The sequence below is a fragment of the Sciurus carolinensis genome, chromosome 7 (assembly GCF_902686445.1).
Source record: "Sciurus carolinensis chromosome 7, mSciCar1.2, whole genome shotgun sequence".
Taxonomy (NCBI): domain Eukaryota; kingdom Metazoa; phylum Chordata; class Mammalia; order Rodentia; family Sciuridae; genus Sciurus; species Sciurus carolinensis.
Window position 1 is genome coordinate 139,773,266 of NC_062219.1, and position 23,078 is coordinate 139,796,343.

Genomic DNA, 23,078 nt, shown 5'->3' on the forward strand with positions numbered 1-23,078 from the left:
GCTCATGTTAAAGCCTTACTACAACTTTCACTTCTATCTTTATAACAAAATTCTATTACCACGTTTCTTTTAAAAAAATCACAAGATAATTTTATTTATAATGAATGTTATTCTCTCCAGACTTTAAATCATCAGTTACTCTTATAACAGAGAATCAATTTAAATACCACCAAAATGGAATGAAGACAAAACAATGTGCTATTATATATCAATGTTTTTGATATTCGTAATGATATCCAAATAGTCTTGTATCATGGTCCATTTCCACTGAAATTCTCAAGAAACTGCTAGGGAGTCCTTCATGTAGAAATTTTATTGCAAGGTGTGCTAGATGTGGCTCTTCTTCGTGTCAGAAGTCAGTCAAACAAATGCTCTGAAGAACGGCTGATACCACGAAAGTACTCATGTGCAATCCATCCAGAAACTAACAGTATGCCTTCAGATCCTTTGGTTTTTTTTTTTCCTTTTAGAAAGCTGATTAGTGATTGTTCCCATAAAATTCTAAACAGGAAAAATCTATACCTATACAGTTTGTGCCAACGTCCTTGATTTTCTCATGATCACTGACTTGTTTATCAGACTATACAGTGATGGTAGTCTTATTTTATCCATATTTTTGCTGTAAACATTGAGAAATATGCCAAGAACAACTAGTAAACCAGACCATACATACCTAAGTGAAAGAAATAAGGAAAAAATATTAAAATTAACAAGGTAACAATTTTTATTAACAAAAGAATTTAATAATCAGTGTACGATATTTCTTCAATGAAATTAAATTTTTGGTATTAAAGGCCTGTGATAACAGCATGAAAATATGAACGGTATTATTTGCTTAGCTAGAATTACATATCTTTCATGATTAAAAAATATAAAGTATCATATAAAATGAGGATTATTTCAACTTTGTGGATAATTGCATATTAAGAGTACAACTGCTACCAAAGTCTTAAGAGTACGCTTAAAATATTGGAAATATAAATCTACTAAGGCCATCTTGGGAATTCAACTCCACAGTCCAACTAGTCGTTTCAGTTGCACAGAATACAAAAGGATAAAAAGGGACATGTCCATCAGTAAGCATAATGTAATTATTATAAAGTACACCTAGCACATGCAGAAAAGAAAAGCAATTTATAGACAATGAATGATCTGTTAAACACTGATGGAGACTTATTTTAGGGTTACCTTTAAAGTTATATGTCGGTAAGTTTTCATGATGCTACTTTCAAACAAATACCAGTCAATAAAGAGAACAGTAAGCACTTTCATAAAAAATCACAAACTAAGTAACTTGGGACTCAACTTACAGAGTACTTCTCTACTTCAAATCCTTTGTAGAAAGAAGCCATCATTAAACAAGTAGTTTTTAAAAGCATGTACTGTAAATATATAATTTATATATTTGCAACAGGGTATGGGGGAATCTCTTAATCTACACAATGTACACATTACTAGCATTCAATCATACAGAAAACAGGGTCACATTTGCACTGGGCTCTGCTTTGGCAATTTAAGTACACAAAATGACAAATTTGAAATAACAAATTATAAACATTTCTAAAATAGCAGAAGACAAATCAATAGATAAGAAGTCAAGGGCTGGGGAGATAGCTCGGTCAGTAGAGTGCTTGCCTTGCATGCACAAGGCCCTGGGTTTGATGCCCAGCACCGCAAAAAAAAAAAAAAAAAAAAAAAAAAAAAAGCTACTAAAGAAGTCAAAGTGAAAAGAAGTTTTTATAGAGCATAACAGAAAAAAAAAACCCACATTAACTAAATTTAAAAAAATCAATTCATTTTCTGCAAAAAAAAGTTGAAAATAAGGCTGTTTAAGAGGAAATGTGAAATGATATCTAAAAATAGAGAAATCTGTTGCATTTGAAAAGTACTTACTGAAATGTGAATGGTTTAGCAAAGAATATGAACGAAAGTACAATGGTCATTGCTTTTCTTCCTGTTGTCACTGTAAGAGCAAAATATTGATTTAGAAGGTGCCTCTTACCATGGTAACATTTTGGAAGTCATCTGTATTCAACAAGTATTTATAACCAACTACATGCCAGAAACTATGTGAGGTGCCAGGAGCGACGCAAAGTAAAAACCAAATAACTAGGCACTGTTCCTGCCTCTATGTTTATGGCTTTGTAGGGAACCATGGATAATTAATATGTGAGACGTTGAAGTCCAACTGTAGGAAGCACTCAACAGACACTATGGGACTGTGGAGCCACACCATCCCTTACAGACTTAGTTTAATAGAATAGAAAGGCTTTCTCTCCTAAGGAGGATGTGATTAGGTAGAGCGGGTCTATTTGTTAAAAATAGAAATGGATATACTAATATTTTAAAAATGGTGATCTCTGATAAGACTGAATAATTTTTATACTCCTCTTTATATGTCTACATTAACTCTTCTCTGTCCTTCCAGCGATTACACCTGGAAGTGTCCCATAAGGCTGAAACCTTTCTCCCCTGTCCCAGACAGAGGCAGGAACTGTGCACATCTGTATTATAGCTTTCCTCCATGTCACAGAGTCAGTTGCTGTTTGCCCATGTGCTTTAGTTTCGTATCTTACTCATCCTTGTATCTCCAGACTCCACAGTTCCCTGGCACTCAACATTCAAAGCTGCATCAAACGAACACCAAATGAAAAAACTTATGGAAACGTGTCAGGGCCTTATTTCCAATATCTATTTTTGGTAGAAAAACCCATTTTTAGCTGTGTATACATTCTAGCCTCTCCTACACATGGTCAAGTGACTAGGCTGTGGCCAGTTAAACTTAAGCAGAAGTACGGTTTGCAATTTTTAAAGGAGTTTCCATAAAGAGAAGGGTGTGCTTTTCACCTTCCCTTACTCCACCCCACTGCCTGGAGGGAGGCTGAAGATGGTCCAGGAAGTAGAAGGAGACTGGATTACGGATAACCATGGAGTTATCATGGCGTTACATGTGCTCAGGAGGCAGTGCAGAATATGGCAAAGAGCACAGGCATGAGCCAGATGGCTTTGGTTGGAACCCTGTCTCTAGTTAAGTATCGGACAAGTCAACTTACTTGTGCCTCAGTTTATCCATGTGTAAAATGGAATAAAAATAGTGCCTATAGTTTTAGGATTGTAGGAAATTTAAAATAATTAATATACATAAGATATTCAGAATTGTTTCTCAATATAATAATGGCGATGTGTGTACTAGGTATTATTTATGACCACCTCTGGATTTCAACAGAAAAAACCAAAACAAAACTGCCTACACTGTCAAGATAAGGGCTGAATTTCAGTTCTGGCAAATGACAAGCATATCCAGTTACTGGCTCCCCGCATGTGGCCAAACATTCCTCTAAAACAACAAATACAAGCTTCACTCCTCTAGAGTGCCAAGTGAAGTCCTGGCACTGAGCAGGTGCAAAACTTATTAGTGAAGAGAAAAGTTAACCTTGTTGTACTAGAAAATGTACAAATGTAAGGTTCTTGGATTCAAATGGACCCATCATATTTGAAATGCAAGGAATTTCAGCATTAAGTTAAAAGTGTATAAAGGTAATATTTTCTTTGAAGGTATTCATCCCATTATACTTTTACAGCAAATTCTTTTAATGTATTTAAAAAATTATTATTTGGATAAATAAATACATTGTGCTTTAAAATTAAGCCTTTAGGGCCTGGGGTGTCACTTGGTGGTAAAAGCGCTTGCCTGGCACACTAAGGCCATGGGTTTGATCCCTAGCACCACAAAAAGAAAAAAGTAATTCTTTTTTAATTGAAAACAATAAATTAAGATGAAATATCATTTTTTTTGGAATAGTAATTTTAAAAATCCCCACAAGTCAAAGAAAAAACTGATGTAAAAGAACAACTTTCTTGCCTTTTGGAAAATAGCATCAGACGAAACATAAATGCTTACTTCATATTGTAAGCAAATAAATCCCTCCTACCTGTTACAGCAACCAGTGCACCAAACATTTTAATCAAAGCCAGAACAAAAGAAATTCCAAAGTATCCAGTGAGGGAAAAAAGGAATGCATAACCATAGGTCTGAACTGGATTCTGCAACAAATAAAAAAGCCTGTTAAAATATACAAAACAAACCCCGAGGTATTACAAATGAAATAAAACCACAGATTTTAATTAACTTCTTAAGCAATAATAAGCCACTCAACAATGCAGTCAAGCAAAGATTAGTTTTGATTTAATGGAAAAATAATGATGAAATTAAAAATCCTCAACTTCTACATTATGAACTGCTTAAAAATTAACTTATAGGGTATAGCAAGGATAAATACATTTAAATACCTATCATTTCATTTCTGATCTGCAATGTTAGAGAAGTTATCAAATTATATCAACAATAGCCTTTTTAAATCAGAGGAATTAAGAATATAGGAAAAAAACTATTTAACGGAAGACATTTATTTAAAAAAATGTGATTAGTGTTTACCTTTGAACAAAATGCTACTGCAGGGCCTAATCCACTAGTGCATGTCAGTCCCAATAAAATGTACACAAAACCAATTGAATATGAATATAAAACCTAGAATAGATAAAAGTGGGAAAAAGCACTATCAAATCAAAATAGAAAATTGAGGGTTCTAAATAGAGTTCAGTTAATCTACTTAAGTTTGCAAAACAAAACCTTTTTAGTAGTATCATTCCCATTTGACCCAACTCTCTAGAAATGATGGTTGATCCTAATGGACTATAAGCATACATTTTATTTTATGTACCAAATAACAGCATTAATCCTATTCTATACATGTACATAATTATTCATTTTTCTGCTCAGTTTAATTACTGAATACAAAGCAGATTTTAACATCAGCATTCTAAGAATATACACAAAGTGAAACACTTAGAGTTACTTATATGACATGAAAAAAAACCCCAAACATTAAGTTTGCAAAAGATATTAATATATATTGAAAATAAGCAGTCTGTGGCATAATCTATTGCTTAATATTCTATTTTCCTTCAATTTTATCTCTGTTCATTACAGTCCTCATAAACAGTCTCAGGTACTATGCTACTGCTCCAAATGAATTCCTCCAGATGGGTGTTCTTAATTCACTGTTCCTTAATAATTTTCAAATGAAGAAACTAAAACTTAAGAGACGTATTTTCCCAAATGTGAGGTAGAAAAGTTAGAATATGAACTGAGGCTATCTTGGTTCACAGCTTACCATGTTAACAACTACATTTTATTAACTTTCTAACCACCAATAGCTCCATAATTCCCTCTTTGGTCAACCTTTCCTTGTTTAGAAAGAGTGGTGATGATGATCAAGAGAATTAATGATGAAGAATAAAGTTACTGTATTACAAGGATGTACTTAAAGATGCACCAGTCTATGCTGAGAAACAGGAAAGAATATTCTTCTATATCCTTAATGTGATGTATTCTGTCTATGAAGATTGCTGGTTATAAGATTAATGTGTACACACACTCACACACACACACACTTTCCTATACACAAAACCAGTTAGAAGATACAGCAAAAGAAAACAAGGTATTTACAATAACTTTAATAAGAACTGTGTTGGATTTATATTATGGAAATGTTAAGTACTAACAGACATTTAAAAAAATCACTTGAATAAAAGAAAGTCATACCTTATTCTTGGACTGAAAGAATCAAGTGTACAGATGCCATTCTCCCTAAATTAATTTATAATTCAATGCCATACCAATCACAATACCAATGGCATTTCTAGTTTTTTTGGGGGGAGTATGGACACTCAAGAATTACTATTGGTAGTAATGTTCTGAAAAAGAAAAGGAACAATGCTGGCTAGTCCTAACAGATGGTAAATGTATGGTAAAGCTGTTGTTGTTATATGTACTGGTGCAGAAATAAATTCAAGTGAATTCAACTGTACATTAGAATATGATATTAAAAAGAAGGCATTCAAAATAAGCTAGAAGAGTGACCTTATTTGATAAATGTAACTGGAATAAAAGAGTAGTCATGAAAGAAGAATATTTTTAGAGTCTTGGATTGGATTAGGATTTAACAAAAAACAGAAATCATAATACTAGACAACATGGGTAAAATATTTAAAATTTTAAAGTTAGGAAAATCCCCAGCCGGATGTCAAAGATAAATTGGATCATATAAAAATTATAAACTTTTACGTGGAAAATAACATCAAATACAAAGCAGGGAGTAAAATGACATGTAAATCAAAGAGAAAAAAATGAATATATAGGCAGCTGTTAGCAACAGTAGTGGTAGTTTTTCTTTACACTTTCCTATAACATCTGACTGATTATTTTAGGAAAACAATGATAAACTAGCTTAAAAATACAATGCATGTCGTTGATATTCTATTTCATAAAAGTAAGCACGTTGCCATTTTTTAATCTGTCTGACATGAAGGAAAAAGCACTCAAGTATTTACCATTTCAGAATTAGAAGCATTGTGCAGTTTCATAGCTTTCTCTTGAACATTTCCAATGACAGCATCTGCACACAGTGCCAGGGAAATAAGCATCACACCTTCAAGAAGGTATAAAAGAAACAGTCTCCTTATTTATTTAAACACATGGACCAAAATCAAGTTCTAGCAGAAGTTAAATAGCCTAAAAAGCAAAAGAGCAACCACACTTGCTCTGTAAAGCTGAATATTCTTATCCATAATCAGCTGCAATAAGCACACAGGTGAAGATATTAAAACAAAAAAGTCACACTAATAAGTGAGTTAATACTGTTATCATTATTGTGTTTCAAGGTTAAAAAAGACTTCCACTCTCACCCTAGATTATATATTTGAAATAAATTACTGTATTAAGGAAGTTCTAGCTTTATTATCTATTGCCTAATCATACATTTTATTCATCCAACTTGACTCTGAATGCTGTTTTACTGATTTCAAATATTGAAAGACATGGGATTTTTGAGGATCCTCAAAGGAATGCCCTACCCTGAAAGACTATTCAAAGGTAATCCCCGAATGTTCCAAATAATAGCAACAACATGAAAACACCTCAACTGTATCCTAAGGGGAATATTTTAAAGGAAATTTTTATTTGAGCAAGTCTGGATACACACACACACACACACACTTTTTAACAGCCACTTTATCACGTCTTCTTTATAATACACTACAAAGATCAGAGTAGGGATAAGTGCTCATCAATCATTCTTCATGAGGTATGGCTGGGTTCTAATTCTCTTCAAAAATATACAGCTGGAACTTAGGAAGGGACAGTACCCAAGGTACAGTGAGAAGTTATGGGCTATAGGAGCCACTCTTCCTGCTGCGTCACTGCATATGGCTTTGCGTCCATTACTCCCTCATCTTAGTCTACGTTCCCACCAGCTCTGTGTGAGGCAATTTATCATAATTTTGTTTTATGGGTGAAGGTTAAAGAGGTTTTGTAATTTACTCATGGTTGTTGGTATTTTTAAGTCCTTCAAAGTGACTTTAAACCTACTACTCTCATTGCAAATTCTGTACCTTCTTCAACATTGCCTTTTTCTAGGTTAAAAAAAAAAAAATCAATTCCTGCTGATTTCAGGTATAATTTTTAGAGTTTCTGATTTGTGAAAATTAAGCATTCCTGAAAAATACAGACCATGATAAGAACAGCTGCAACTCACAGCATTTTCTGAAACTGAGCAGTGAGTGCGTATAATCAAGTTTAAAGAGCAGATGGAGTAAGTCCTACCAGACCCTTGAGTGTGTTCTGATAGGCAGAACTGTTTACGATGAAATCCACTCACTCGGCCTGGCTAGCCAGGGTACTGAGGAAAACTGATAACTGGCAATATAAGTTTTGATTCTTAGGAAAATACATATTTTTTTTCATTATGTGAAAGTTTATTATTTTTCTCAGAAATAATTTCACTTTGTACTTGGTTATATTATTTTTTGCTCTTCTCTGAGCTTCTCTGAAAACCTAAACACTTTAAACAGTGTACCTGTCAAGTTAGGAGATGGGATGATACTAAATTAGTATTATTAGTAAAATTCCTTCAATAAGTTAAGGGGAGTACTGTATACGTAAAAACCTCAATAATACCACAAAACAATTTATCTGAAAGGCAAACTATAATAAGAACAGGACTCCCACACTTTTTTTATTCATATTTCTGCACATCTTATGAAAGTTTTTCTGCTTTTGAGAAATCTAACTTCTATTTATAAAATTTTATGTAGCACACTAAAAAGAAAACTTTTGGTAGAAAATTTAAGCACGTTGAGGTAATATTCATATTTACATTATACAGTTTAATATTAAAGTACAACATACCTTCCCCCATTAGCACAAACCATGACAATAAATACACAAATTTCAAAGTTTTTTGTTTTGTGGTGCTGGGGATTGAACCCAGGACTTATGCTAGGTAAGTGATCCACAAACTGAGCTACATCCTCAGTCCTTTTTTTTTTTTTTTTTTTTAAGGAGAGTAAAAACACCTATTAATCATGTACACAGTTCTAATTCAGCATGTAAAAAATTAATCTAAACTATATTTGTTAGTCAAAGAGTTTGATTGGGCAGCCTCATTATGTTAAAATAAAAGGTACTAAAATAACTTACATTTCCAGAGTTGTGATATTTTTACTACAACCTATAAAAATCTAAAGGCCTTATGTTAGATATGAGAATCACAGATGTTATAGCATCATTTAAAATTCTTATGAAATTTAAGAAATTCTACTCTAAATCAAAAGGCCTATAAAATCTAGAAGTATAAATTTCTTACCTGTCAGGTTGAAGTTAGGTGCAATTGTGCTGTCAGCAAGAGTAAACCAGATCAGGCCAAGGCTCATACATACAGCAGCAGAGACATCTGCCACGTTATACCGCTTTCCTATACAAAACAAAGGTAAGCCCACCTCATGTTAGATCTATGTGCTTAACCAAATAGAGCTGGGATCTGTTTTTCATATCCAATGCCAAAAATATGAAGAACACTTAGATCAAGGGATGAGAAAGGGCTTCTGATGATTAAATAATCAATGGGCACAACACGTCTTTAAGTTAGAAATGGAATCCTACTTCATCTGTCATCATAGTAAATAAAATACATATGATCATACATTGTTTATGGGCAAGGATACCTTCTGAGAAATCCATCTTTAAGTGATTACGTTGCTGTGCGAATATCACAGAGTATACTTACACAGACTAAGACAGCTATGAAGTCCTTGGGCAATATTAATTTATGGGACCACCTTCCTATACATAGTCCACTGTAGAATGAAACATCTAATGTGGTACATGACTGTATTTTGGTGAAAACTGACAAGAATAATGGCCATTTGAAAGCATTAATTTTTTTCTATAGAAATGAATGCTTTTGGTGAATGCATATTAAAAGGTACACATTTTCTTGTGATTTAAAAATACCATGATATGTATAAATGTATAACTTTTTTTAAGGATTGTAGGTAACATTATATGTGCCTTAACAGGTTAAGTGTGATTTGATTTTTTTTTAAAGTATAAAAGAGTTGAATTTATTCAAATGAGAAGAAAAGAGTACCAGGAAGGTGAGAGGGGACCAAAGAGGAGTTGCCTAAATGTGATTTTTAATAGGGAATGAAGTAAATTTTTCCCTCGGAATTTTTCATCCTGTGATGATGTCAAGTTGCTATAATACACACTTTCATTGTAAAAGGCTTTATTTTGGGAAGGCATCTAAGGAATAAAATGAAATGTTGCTGTATATGACACTTAGTGATACAGAAACACTTGAATTATTGAAACATGAATATGCCTCATGACAGTCAACAGGAAGAACAACTTGATATCCTGCTAGTTGCTGTGGATCCTCCTCTCCTCATATGTTCATAGTTTTCAACTTAGCTGGGGCTCTAAGATATCACTAAGTCAGCAGGGTTAGCAGTCCACTCAGATTAAGCCCTACTTTAAAAGGACAATTACCCAATGTACAATGAAGGTCGAGTGTGGACTCTGAAGAGTAGAAGAATAAAAGAATTGAGAAAAGGAACTTTCCAGTACTTCTGAGCTAGGCCTTCAAATGTGAATACAGTATTGCTAGAAATGTGCTAAAATTTCAAAGAAAAATTCTTTTCTCTCAAGTCCAAATTATTGATTCCAGATACTGAGGTATATCAGAGAAGTATCCATGTTTTATAATACCTTATTTTTATAAGATACCCCTCGTAACTGTTAGGATACCTCGATGCTCACTAAAATGTGATAGATGTTTAGTGTTTTCCTAATGCTAGATGCCATAACATGTCCTACTGGTTTCAAATAGTATGAAAATATATCATTACTATACCTTGAATAAAAACTCCTCCTAGCATAACAGGAATCAATTTGCAGCACTTGAAGATGACTTGGGTGGGATAATTCAGGTAGCCCAAGGAAGTGTTTGATAACCCCATAGTACCCACAGTTAGAAAAGCTATTATCATGTAGGTTTTTCCTGGTATTCTGTAAAAGACAATTTTTAAGACCTTCATTTTGGGACCCAATTCATACTACTTTAAGATAATGTGTTTACAATGTGTAAATATCTAATTGCTTTTCTAATTTCTGGTTAATATTTCTGTAAATATCAGTAAAAATATCACTACTCTTAAAATTGAAACACTTTAAAAGAACACTGGTATAAATAACAATTTGCCTTTATATAATTAATCATAAATGAGAATTCTCAACTAAAAATTAAGAAGTTCTTACTGAAGGTATAAGTATCAAAGGGTTTTAAACAGCATTCCTAGCTACAGATAAAAACAATCTTGACTAAATTTAGAAAAAAAAGAGACTGCTTTAAAAAAATATTGGCCTCTATAATGTAAAAAGGCACCTAAAATAATTTCAACAAAACCTTAACTTCTCAACTGTTGTTCTATTTCCTAATGTTTCCATCTAGCATTAGGAAAAATTTATCTATCTATTCTGCTAGCATAACCTAAGCAGAATTTCTCTAGAAAAAGTCCATGAACTTCAAATTTTTGACATGATTTTTATTTCACTATCTTATAATTCAACTCTCTGTGTTCTATACAATGTCACAACAATAACTTTGAAATAAAGTATCTGACTCTCTCTGCTCTCAAATCTTTTAATTTTGGCTCTATTTGGATTTCCTAAAGGAGATTCTTAATTTGGCATCTTTAGAATTTCAAGTCATTATTGGGACCCTATACTCTCACTGACTAGATATTTAATGGTCTAAAATAATAATGTTGTACAATGGTGGTGTTACAAACACGATGAGACATTATTCACATAATTTGAGGATGCTATACACTTAAATGTAATTTCCATTTTGAAATGTGTTTTATGTTTACATCAAGGCAACAACATTCCTTCTTACCATTTATATGGTCAGATTATCAGGTAAAATAACTGGGAAAACTTAATTGAAGCTCATCACATCTACATTTCAATTTTAGGCCTTTCCTATCAAAGTACTAATACAGTAGACAACATTTAATCCACTGGAAATAACTTGGTATGCCCGAATACAACAGATACACAAAGACATTTTCACGCTGTCCCTAAACCTCAATGTCCAAATCAGTGAAGAAGTACGGCAAAACTTTCCCTTATAATGACACTAATCTTAACTGTCAAATTTCCTCAGACAATTGCAAAAACAGTGGTGGCCAGAAAATAAAAGTTCAAATCAGAGAAATTACAAAGAAAGATCAGAGTAGTATAGCATAGGCAGAAAGAAAACCAGCTTGAAACTCGGGGGACCTAAACTCAAACAGTTTCAACTGACAACAACTAACTATATAGTCTCATAAAAATCTCAGCAAGCTTCTAGATCTTTGTTTTCTCATTCGTAAAATAAGGAGGTTGGATTTTACCAGCTTGCCTCTAGAATTCTCATTGTTTGTATTTTATTTAATGCCTCAATTACTTACTTCTTTAGAAGTGGGGGCAAAACCATAACAACAAAAAACCCCTCAAAACTGATTTGACAGATCTTCTTTGTTAAAAATCAAAGTAATTAAAAGTGGAATTGCAAGGTACTCTTTGGTGAAAAATAATTAAGTAGCACATTTGGGATATTACACTCTATGATATGCATTAGCACACATTATCACATCTGATTCCCAATAAAACTGAGAATTTCAGACTTCCTGAGGTTTTGCCAGAGCTTATAAGTAGCACCAAAATTCAAACCCATGTTTTCTAATCCTGTTCTCTTTCCTATACCCAGCTATTTAAATAAACATAGAGGAAAAAAAAAAAAAAAACCTTAACCAAAGAGTGTAGCTAATTAAAGGTGTAAAGAAATTACCACTAAATAAATTCAGAATTGGGTTTATATTAATAATAAGTAATATGTGGTTGGGCATATTTTCATTGTGTTATATCTTTAATGACAATTTTTTATATTTAATATGACTCAGAAGGGAAAGGTTTCAATTCACAATAAGTCTATAAATTCTTCCAGATTCTTTCACTCACGTTTAAATCATAAATCTTACTTTGAAACGTATTGTGGTCATGTGGCTTAAAGGTTGGGGTAAACATGGTCCACTCCCATCTCACCTAGGTAGCTAGCTAATGGAAAAGGTTTCCTTTTGAAATCTGACAGGAGATACATTATCTTTGTGTCACTTTTCACTTAACAAAGATGGCATCCGTGTCTTTTTTACCTTAGAAGCAATTAGAGACCAAGTAGTTGGCAATGGTAATAAATCTTCAGGTTTCCTTAAATATTAGTCTTGACAGATGTATTTCATTGCTTTTTTATTCTATCACTTGTGACTTATATGTTATAATTTCAGAGCAAGAAAAAAAGGAGGATAATATTCTGAGAAATTAAAATATTTTTATTGTAACTACTATAACAATTTATTGGCAATAAAGAGTTTGGCAGGTAAAATTAGATCCTGTGAAGAAACATGTGTCACAGATTCTTCCATGAAGAATCTTATGTTATAGAATTAATTATTTAAAACTGTACAATTATCAAACTTCAAAATCATGTTAAAAAAACTGTGAAATTTAAAAAAAAATTTACTAAAGGATTAAACATATACACGAAAGAAGATAGAATACCCATATTATAGTCTTTATTGCATTTAAACTGCCCAACAGATATATGAAATCAATATTAGGGTGTGATAATAAAGAAATGACCACTCTTCTCACATTTATCAAAATTTCACTTCAGATTCCTAACCACCTTCTATTTATAACCAGAGACTGTTTTCTTGAATGTTGTTAAATATGTCATCAAAATATATTGATATTTTTCAATTCTACATGGTTGTTAATTTGAAAGATATTATCAAACCAGTCACTTTAGTTTTAACACGAAGCAATGAAGTATGTTTCTCTAATGTTTAAGAATGAAAATATTAGCAACTGGATTTTCCATGGCCATGTTAGTTGAATATATCCCCCGAAATATTAACTTCACATTTTAAAAATCACTACAAAAACAGACATTTCACTCCACTACCTCCATGTCAGTTGCCCATAAATCTTCCTGTAATTACACCTATTTCAGTGAATTTCATAAACATACATGTACTTCTGTTCAAAAAGATAGATTTTATCACAAGTTGACCATAAGTATATATTTAATTTTGTAATATTACACTCAAAGAAAGGCCTCATTTTTTTCAGTGTATAAAGGAAACATTAATTTTACTAAGCTGATTATATACTGATAATTCATGATTAGATAACATTAATAGGAAATATAAATTTCATGCATATTTAACAAGCTAAATTTTTTGTAAAAGAAGATTCAACTAATACTAGTGAACTTAACAAACAAACAAAAAAAATCAAGCTACATACCTTCTCCTTTTATCTTGAATAAGCTGAAGTTCTATTAGGCCAAATATGGAGTAAAATGCAAATTGCACTAAAGTAAGGTACCAGCCATAGGACTTAAAACCCTCCACTGAAAATATTAATTCCTGTCAAAAGACATATGGATACTGTTAAGTTCAAGTGGATGGACCAACTTACTCGTGTTAAATTCTCACGAACACATTTTAAAAGAAATCAAGTCATAGTCCCCACTCCCATCAAACTATGACTCATTATAGTAACTTAAGAGAGGTTAGACATTAGTTCTCTCAAAAGAACTGACACTATAGACCCAGGTATGAAATAAGCAGAAAATATAAAGGAACAAGATGCTATGCTTCTTTTTTTTTTTAAGCAAAACAAAAGACACCACAATTAAAAGTTGCCCGAAACAATGAAAAAGGTGACTGATTCAAGAAATTTCACAATGTAAAAGTGGTAAACTGCAAAAGTAACTTGAGGTGGTTTTTCTAATTTAAAACTTTGAACATAGTAGTTAGCAACAAAATAGTTCAATCATGATCAAATATATGAAAAAATGCATCTAATGAAATTTGTAAGGTAAATTTCTAATTCATTTTCCTTTGCAAGAGTTACCTTTGGTGCCAAGCTATTTTTAAGAGTGGAATGCAGAAGGACAAAAAAGTTTCAACAAGAAATTCCAATCTCTATTTTTAACTGTCATCCATTATATCTTAAGTTATATCATGTTCTAGTAGAAATCAATTGTAATTGTTGATATTTTTAATGCCTGTTTTACCTTAATATTCTACATGGCATTCTTGTAAGCTAAGTCAAAATTCTCCTTTTTTGTTTACATTTATCTGTGTAATTCATTTCTATAAGACAATGAAAAAGAATAATCTTTTTAAAATCACCCTAATTTACTAGTATTAATGTATGCCAGAAATAGTATGTTTTAAGAAAAAGCATCACTTTCCTTTCCTTGAATTACAAAGCTTCTCTCACCTTATTAAAAATCTAAGTTGCTAAAGACTGAAAACATTCATTAATTAAATGGTGATTAATAACACTTATTCCCACTTTTACATCCTGTTTTTACTAGCCTGGATCCTCACTCAACAGCCCATGTTTTTGAAGGTTAGAAATCTGCTGTTGACCAAATGTATAGTACTACCACAAAACACAATGCAAATATGAAACAAACTATTGCAATGTTAGAAGTGTTCTGCATAAACAAAAATAACAGACAGATAAGATGCTGGCAAAGTTATATTAGAGAAAATTAAAATAAAAATGAGAGGTACTTAAAAATGGATTTGACTATTACTGGACTAAAAGGGATACCCTTAGAAAAATCATAAAATATCGTGATATATTTTTGTAAAAAAATCTTTTATCACTGAGCTCAAAGAATCAAGAATAAATTGTGCTATAATTCAATTTTATTCGAAAACTGTGTTCCCAGGTATCAACCAATACTTGAAGTGTTCTTCTTTTTAAAAACTAACACATGGCTGCAACTACCCACATTTTGTTGAATATTTTAAAATTTATTTTCATAATTTAAGTTTTTTAAGATAGTGGTCTTTCCTCCCCACTAAAAATATTTAACTCTGAAAATGTGATCTGTTTTCAGAAGCTCTTTTAAGAAGTCCTTTTGTATTTCTCTATGAAAAATTCAAATTTATAAATCAACTGGTAAACTGTTAGTAAAAATATCAGACAAAATTTTTAATAAGTGCTGATACTGAAATTAACTACTATAAATAATTAACATATTACAAATAACTATTTACCTGCAAATATCCATAAATTAGGTAAAATACAAAAACTCCAGCAACACATATGAAAAACTGAGTAAGTTTGTTAAATTTGCTGAGATTTATGCCAAGTACTATAATGTCATCAATTGACTTAATGTGTGGTGACATTGCTTGGGTTTTGGATGGCACAGTAATAGAGATGTATTTCTTGGAGTTGTTGAACTTGAGGTCCATTGTTTTTATTTTGCTGCATTCAGGGCTTTGGGAGTTAGCTTTGTTGGTTTGCTCTTTTTCGTTTAATACTTCTTCTGCATGCTGTGCCAAGTCCTAGAGAAGGAAATACAAATATGAGGTAAAACATTTGTATCATGAAGTATTTATGCTCCAAAAACTAATCCAAACTCTAAAATTGTGTACATGAAGTTAATTACATGTGATGTTAATATATTAACTCAATTCCAGCTTCTAAACAACCAAAACCAACACACCTAACTGCCAATTTATTTACACTTGATAAAGAGCAATTGCACCACTCAACTGGTTGTAGACCATACTCATTTCCACAGCAACAAACCAAACTGTTTTGTCAAAGAACTAAGCAGGATGTTATGTTTTTATATCTAGTAAATAGATAACTTTTAAAGTCTACAATAGTGTATGCATTACATTCTCGACATTAAAGTCAATCTTTACTTGGATAACAGTAAAGAATAGGTGGTGTTCCTTTAAATACTAAAACAACTGTAAAATCTATTTGCCAGTAACATTTTAAAAGTCACCCAACTGTAAGTTGCTTAAAAAGCTAATTTACCAGAGACTGTAGAATGAATAATATGTTTTAGTAATAGCATCTCTTAGGCTAAAATAAATTTTTTTTCTTTTGGAGATCATTTTAATTTTGAAAGTCTCCGGGGTGTAAAAGGCTGGAAAATGTATCATCTGTGTCAGTCTGTGAAAAAAGAAAAAAAATATGAGGTACCATGGAAGACTGTCAATTTCTTTTTGGATTTCAATGAACTGAAACATGAATCCCATGTAAGGTTGAGGAGATTCAAGAATAAATGACAAAGATTAGAACACACTGATGAAGAAAAACTATTTTTCTAGAAAAGACTTTTAATTCCAGTGAGAATGAAAATTTATACACTAAGGGCTGAAAAGATAAGTATAATTTTGACAGTAAGCTTCACTTTGGAAATCTTTTAATAGAAACTGTCGATTTAAAATAGTAAGAACTAGTGTTGCTTCCTCATGATTATTCCCAATTTACCGATTTAGAGAGATGAACTAGGTCCTAACTCAAATGAGGCCGAGGCTCTGAATACAACTTGTAACTAAGAACACTTCAGTCACCAAAACATTTTATTTTATAGGGTCCCTGCTATGTTTCTAAACAGAGAATGTGTAGTTTTACAAAGTTTTGCTTTCTTTTCCTTTACTTACTTTTTCTTCCTTCTACTTTGTTTCTGGTTCCCACACTGTTTCAGTCCTTGCTATCTCAGTTAAGACTTTTACACCATCTTGTAAAATAACCTTGAGATGTGACAGTCTTTATAAATTATGTTTTAAATTTCTTTCTCAAATGAAACCTGATTTTATGTGTAATTATAATGCGCTATGTTAAAAAAAAAAAAAAAGCAAATAGAAGAAAGACCAGTGGAGCAGAGGAAGAGGTTGGGGAGGGGAGGGAAACAGGAAATACCAGAAAATGAAATGCAGTAGATATTTTTATGTTCAAGTATGAATGTCACAATGAACCCCATTGTTATGAATAATTATAATGCACAAATAAAAACATAATAAAATATATTATCTTCACAAAATATTTCATTAAACCTGTGCTTGAATGTAGAACAAAAATTTTAACAACTATTTGCTATGTCTAAGCATCGACAAAGAGCACCACTTAAAAACACTTGGCAGAACATAAGCTTCTAAGCTTCCTTTCCCTCACTTCTTTCAATAAAGCTTGAACCACCAATATTTCATTCCTGAAAAACATCATGGCCTTTCAAATATTCTTGCCCTCTGGTCATGATGTCTTTTTACCTGCTCTCCTTTTTCTGGGTCAGGTTTTGAAGTTCAGCTTTAATGTCTCCTTTGGGACATCCTCCCTAACTCCCCCAGTTGGGAGGAGACAGAATAAAAGACTCACATTCTAGTTGTCTCTGCATCCAATAATGGATAAAGCAAATAAATTGGTCCTTCCTCTCGATACTCTCAAACTTTAGCTTGTAATCATTCACTCCCAGCTTGAAACGGTTTATGGTATTGGCAAGTTTTATGGGAAAAACCAAAAATCTTACAGAATATGAAAAGTCTGAGAAAAGCACAAGTAATGATTCTGTACTTAGAATAAGGTTATACAAAATCTCATTGCTGCTTTTGTTGGTATCAAAATACTTCTCCAGAAGGTAAATTCTCTCAAAGTCCCTTCTTCTGTGATGTGTGTAATTTAGCAAAATGTCAAGCACATGAATACAATTATAGCTAATATTTGAAGAAAGCAATATAGCATTTGGAATTTATATAGATCTGAATTCAAGACTGGGTTTTGCTATGTATTAGCTGAGGAGTCTCAGGCAAATTATTTAACCTTTCTGAGATTTAGGTTCTGTACCTCTCAAAAGGGAACGAGGGACAGGTAAGGGAAGTGGCTGGGTTAAAAATATGGTTGCAATAGGATTTTTGCTGGAATACATGAAATAAATGTAAAAGTGCTCAGTATATAGTATGACAGTACATGTATATTAGTGATTGTTATGGTTTAGATGGGGTGCCCCTAAAAGCTTACGTGTGAGACAATGCAAAGTTTGGAGGAGAAATGACTGGGCCATAGTATTAATCTAATCAGAGAATTAATCCCCAATGGGATTAAATGAGTGGTAACTGGAGATAGGTGGGGTGTGGCTTTGTATCTGGAGAGTGGAGTCTCTCTTTTCTTCCTGATCACCACGAGCTGCTTCCCTCTGCCACACTCTTTCACCATGATGTTCTGTCTCGCCTCCAGCCCTGAGAAATGGAGCTGGCCTTCTTTGGACTAAGACCTCTGAAACTGTGAGCCCTAAATAAACCTTTCCTCCTCTACAATTGTTCTGGTTGGGTATTTTTAGTCACAGCAGCACATTACAATCACATGTAATGTTACTTAGTATGAAACACAACCTCGAAATCCAGGAGTTACCTTAAGATATTTCCCTATTCCTCACACTTACATTCTGCAGAGATTCCTGTTGACTCTACATCCACAAGTATATTGAAAAATATTTGACCCTACCATCAAACAGCCATTAACTCTTGTCCAGATTAGCTTGTGTGTAATTTCCTCTTCTCAATCTTTCACACTACTGACCAGGAAATCTGACCATGCTGCAAATTTAAGACCCTGTATATTAAAAACTAACTGCTATTCTAGGTTTTTACAGCACAGTTTATATACATGTAATATATAAAGATGTAATTTGCAAATGTCTAAATCATAGTGGCATGACTTTTGTGTGTGCTTTTCCTACAAAAAACGAGTTCCTTAAGGCAAGAGATGATGTTGCCTTCCCATGTTGTTCAAGCACGTAACAAAAATACAGATATTAAATGAAGGATGCTCTTGCACTTTAGTGATCGCCATGGAATCAACAGTGTTCTGCTCCTCTTCCACTGCTTTAGTTCTCCCAACACACTTTTTTACAACCCCAGAACCACAGATCCAGGTCACATGCACAATTAAATTCCTCCAGCACTATCCTTTCAAAACGTGCAAAAATACCAACATCTCTCTTGAATCTCCCACAAAGTATCTGAAGTGAGTATGGACATAAATTTATTTCCCTTGCTTACTTGAGGCATCAGTACCAAAAAAACTGCCCTTTAACTCTTTGCCTTTAGAATGCAGTTTTGTGTTATCAATCTGCACACCGCTGATCAAACTGATGAAGGCCTCTTATAAAGAAACTGATTCCCAATGTTTGCCATCTCCTTTCCATTTCAAACATTAAGGACTGATATTAATTATCATCTAAAGAAACTGAGCCTGTCTTTGTGATGCAGGAGGAAAAGAATCAAGCAGAAATTAAAACTCATTTTTAAATTAAATGATCAATATTTGGCTTTGCCTTAGAACTTCACAATGACCCATGAAACTAAATTAGAAAAGAAAATCACAAGTGTGAATCACTGCCTGAGGTCTCTTCCTAAACTCAAAATAGATTATATACTTTTAGTTCCTTGAAGGTACAAATAACACCTAACATGGAATTAAAAGGTAACATCTCCATCACATGTTGGACATTTCAAAATTATAAAGTGATAAGTGTTGCCTTGTAATGACCCACTGAAGTCAAAATTAGTTATTTCTTAATCTCACTTTTCTAATCTGAAAGACTCCTGCTACAAAAAGGCAGAATGTAAGAAAAATATGTCGTTACTGAGCAAGTAAACTGAGAAACATGACTGTTTTGCCACACTCAATGTTAGAAATAAAAGCACAATTGTCCCTCGATTAAGTGCACTCTAGATTTCAATCATGGCTTATGGAGTACCCCAAAACAAGATTCTATCTCATTTCCTTCTACCCACTTTATACAAAGTTCGAGAAACAGTGCCAGTTTGAATTTTTTTCCCCAAAGGAGAAAGCTAAAATTAGCATTTTATGCATTAATAAAATACAAATAACACTACCTAAATTATTTTCAAATGGTAGTTGCATCCTCTTCCAAGTTTCAAGCTGTCACAATCTTTTTTTTTCAAAGCCAGTTTAATTTGCTAGCTATAGGGGAACCTACTGTATAATAAAGGCAGATGGCTGATACTTTAAAAATTCTGTTAGCACATCAAATGATTTCACCTTCTACTTTCAATATTGCTTTGAAAGAAAAACAGAAGAGATAGCAAAGATTGGAGGAACTTGCAGAACTTCTAGTGACATAAACTTAACAGCCCGGCAAGAACAGTCACCTTCCAGGGCAAGGGAAATGGGCATCAGAGAACCGTGGAGTCCCCTCAAAACACAGAAGACGGAAGTGATTCTTAACTGCAAATGGTTTGGGGGAAAACAGGAGCCTGACAGTGCTCCAGAGGCCCCCAGGAGAACAGCCTAGAGATCCCCGGAGTTAGCCTCCACCCAAGGGAGTCCACAGTGGCCTGAAGGCGTTCTCGCCACCCGGGTGGGTAAAGGGCTAAGAGAAGCAGATGCTCCTCCCTGGAAACCGTGCCGGGTGTTTCGGCTCGCTTTTAAAGAGGAAGTCACCCGCTCCTGCCATCCCGACCTCATCCGCTCCTAGAAAGCTCGTTCTGGATGGGAAGACCCATAAGGTCTACGGTCTTTCGGGGACCGGGTTTCTGGGTCCCAAAGACCGGAAGGCGCCGAGGGCACGCCCACCCCCAAACCGGCATGTCACCTGGGTGACCCTAGCCCGGACGGCGCCTCGGCCAGACGGAGCGTCGCCCCCTCCCCAGGTCGGTCGCCATCACCTCCTCTTCCTCAGCCTCCTCTCCTACTTCTGGACTTTCCACCGCCGCGGCCGCTTCCCCGGAAGGCACTCTCATCACCGGCGCCCACGCGCCACTTCCGCTTATGTGTATCTGCGCGCGTGCGCAGGAGCGTGACCCCGCCCCCTCCACGGCTGGGGGCCGACGTCTGCGCGTGCGCCGGCGCCTTCTGCGCTTGCTCTGTGTGTTGCGAGGCGTGGGACGCGCTCAGCCGCGGAGAGACCTTGAGCGTCGGTGCCGGGCTGTTGCTGGCCTCCCGGCTCGGGTATCCCCAGTATGTCTAGCCTCTGGGTGCCCGCTAGGGAGGCGACTTCCACCTCTAGGCGCCCTTGGACCGAGATTTGAGAAGGCGGCCACGTGGAGAATGTTGGACCCGGATTTAAAGGTCCTTGGGTTCCTTCCTCACCCCACCTGAGCTCAGTGAGATGAGGCAGCGTTGCAGTACGTTTCTCCGCTCTCTTCGCCCGATACGTACCTGCCTTTTCGATGCAGGTGGAATGGAGCGGAACTTGTGTTCTGATCTTACAATTCAGCATGTAGCTACAGCAAGGCTGTTTCTTGGAACCTGTCAAACTTACCAGCATTGTTTTCACAGTGCCCCTTAACTCTGGAAACGTAAGGCTACATCGCTGAGATGTAACGAAGTAAAAACCAAGGTGGTATTGGTGATGAGTGATTCTTTAGGTACCAATGATGTTAAAAAAAAAAAAATTACCATAACTAAGAGGGACGGTATTTGAGAGTCTGCCTCCCGTGCTAGGAAAGGGATGAACTGGATTAATATAGATATCAGAATCCAATCAGTTGTGTAAACTTTTAAAATTTCTCAGGAAATTTTGCAGAAACAATTTGTGTTTTTGTGTTGAGAGTGAGGGTTCATGTTACAGCAAGGCAGATAACTTACTCTAAACTGTGAGAAAGAAAGGATCTGGTTAGGCATTTTCAATTTAATACTCACTAATGTTAGGCCAGTGTTATCAGCAGTTTACAAATGTTGAAACAAATACTCTAGAAAACTTAAATTTCCTAAAGAGATTGTAAATGACAAAGGCTATCAATGATGTCATACTTTAATTGAATAATGTAGATTTAATGTTATTATTAGCTACTTATATAATAATTATTTATGAATGGGCATACATCTTAAGTCACGTACATAATCCATAAATTACAAGTATGAGCTCTCTGCCCCCAGGGAGTTACAGGATACATGTGAGAAAGTAAATGGTAGTATAAAACTTACAGTATAAGAAGTATCATCACAGGCGCCTTCAAACAGGGCTTTCTACTTCCCCTTTATTTCTTTACAGCTTAGTTCCACTCAACAGCTGCAGTGATCTTTTTAGAATCTGTGACAGGATGTGCTACTCCTCTACTCAGAACCCTTTGATGACTAACAATTTTACTTAAAGTTCACAACCCTTACATTGGCTTATCACTTGTTTTTGGTGGGTCATGCACTAGCTACTCTTCAGAACCCATCTAACCCTCTCCAAGCACACCAAGCATCAGTGCTTTGTTATCTACTGTTCCTTCTGCTTGGAACACTGCCCTCTCAGGGACACCCTCAGGGCTTGCTTTCTCATTCTCTTCCGTTAGTGCCCCAATTCACATATTTTGACCATCACCTCTGATTTCTGCCTTGGTTGGGGTTGGGGAGACAGTGTCTTGCAAGCTTCCATGCATTTCTCCCAATAGCTTCTCTTCTCTCGAGTTTACCAGATCACTATTTTCTGTCCCAAGGTTCTTCTGATTTTGAAGATGGCATCAGTAATAATAAGCATATGCCATGCACAGCTTTGAAGTGTAGGTAACTTAACACATCTGGAGTCCTTCAAGCAAGGGGCAATGGTAACGGTTGGATAAATGCTACTGTTTTATATCCTTCAGCAAAACAATTGGGTAGGCTATTCTGTGGGACTCTCAAGTAATCATAATGAAATTAAATTTTGGTTGCCCATAACAGCAACTTCAAGAACATAGTCTTGTATCATAGTCTATACCCTTCTCCTTATTCTTTCATTGTTTCTTATTAGGATTATCTCCAAAATAACCTCCCTTCATTCAAGTAGGTTTTCTTAGGTTATGCTTTTGCTTATGCT

At 34.5% G+C, this 23,078-nt stretch overlaps 1 protein-coding gene across 4 annotated transcripts; it reads right to left on the bottom strand.

Annotated features, from left to right (window-relative positions):
• Nucleotides 1–412: 412 nt before the first annotated feature.
• Nucleotides 413–22,335, bottom strand: Slc35b3 (solute carrier family 35 member B3). Of its 4 annotated transcripts, XM_047559010.1 has the most exons (11): nt 20,886–21,025; nt 16,304–16,441; nt 15,526–15,819; nt 13,751–13,872; nt 10,254–10,408; nt 8,706–8,813; nt 6,394–6,491; nt 4,436–4,528; nt 3,933–4,044; nt 1,894–1,963; nt 413–673 (listed from the first exon to the last, which is right to left on the bottom strand). In XM_047559010.1, exons 3-11 carry the CDS (start codon nt 15,724–15,726, stop codon nt 523–525), a joined length of 1,110 nt encoding a protein of 369 aa, XP_047414966.1. In that variant the 5' UTR covers nt 15,727–15,819; nt 16,304–16,441; nt 20,886–21,025; the 3' UTR covers nt 413–522. The 4 variants fall into 4 exon arrangements, with proteins under 4 accessions (XP_047414966.1, XP_047414967.1, XP_047414964.1 ...); XM_047559011.1 differs by lacking the exons at nt 16,304–16,441; nt 20,886–21,025 and adding an exon at nt 22,220–22,335; XM_047559008.1 differs by lacking the exon at nt 16,304–16,441 and having other exon boundaries at nt 20,959–21,054.
• Nucleotides 22,336–23,078: the final 743 nt, after the last annotated feature.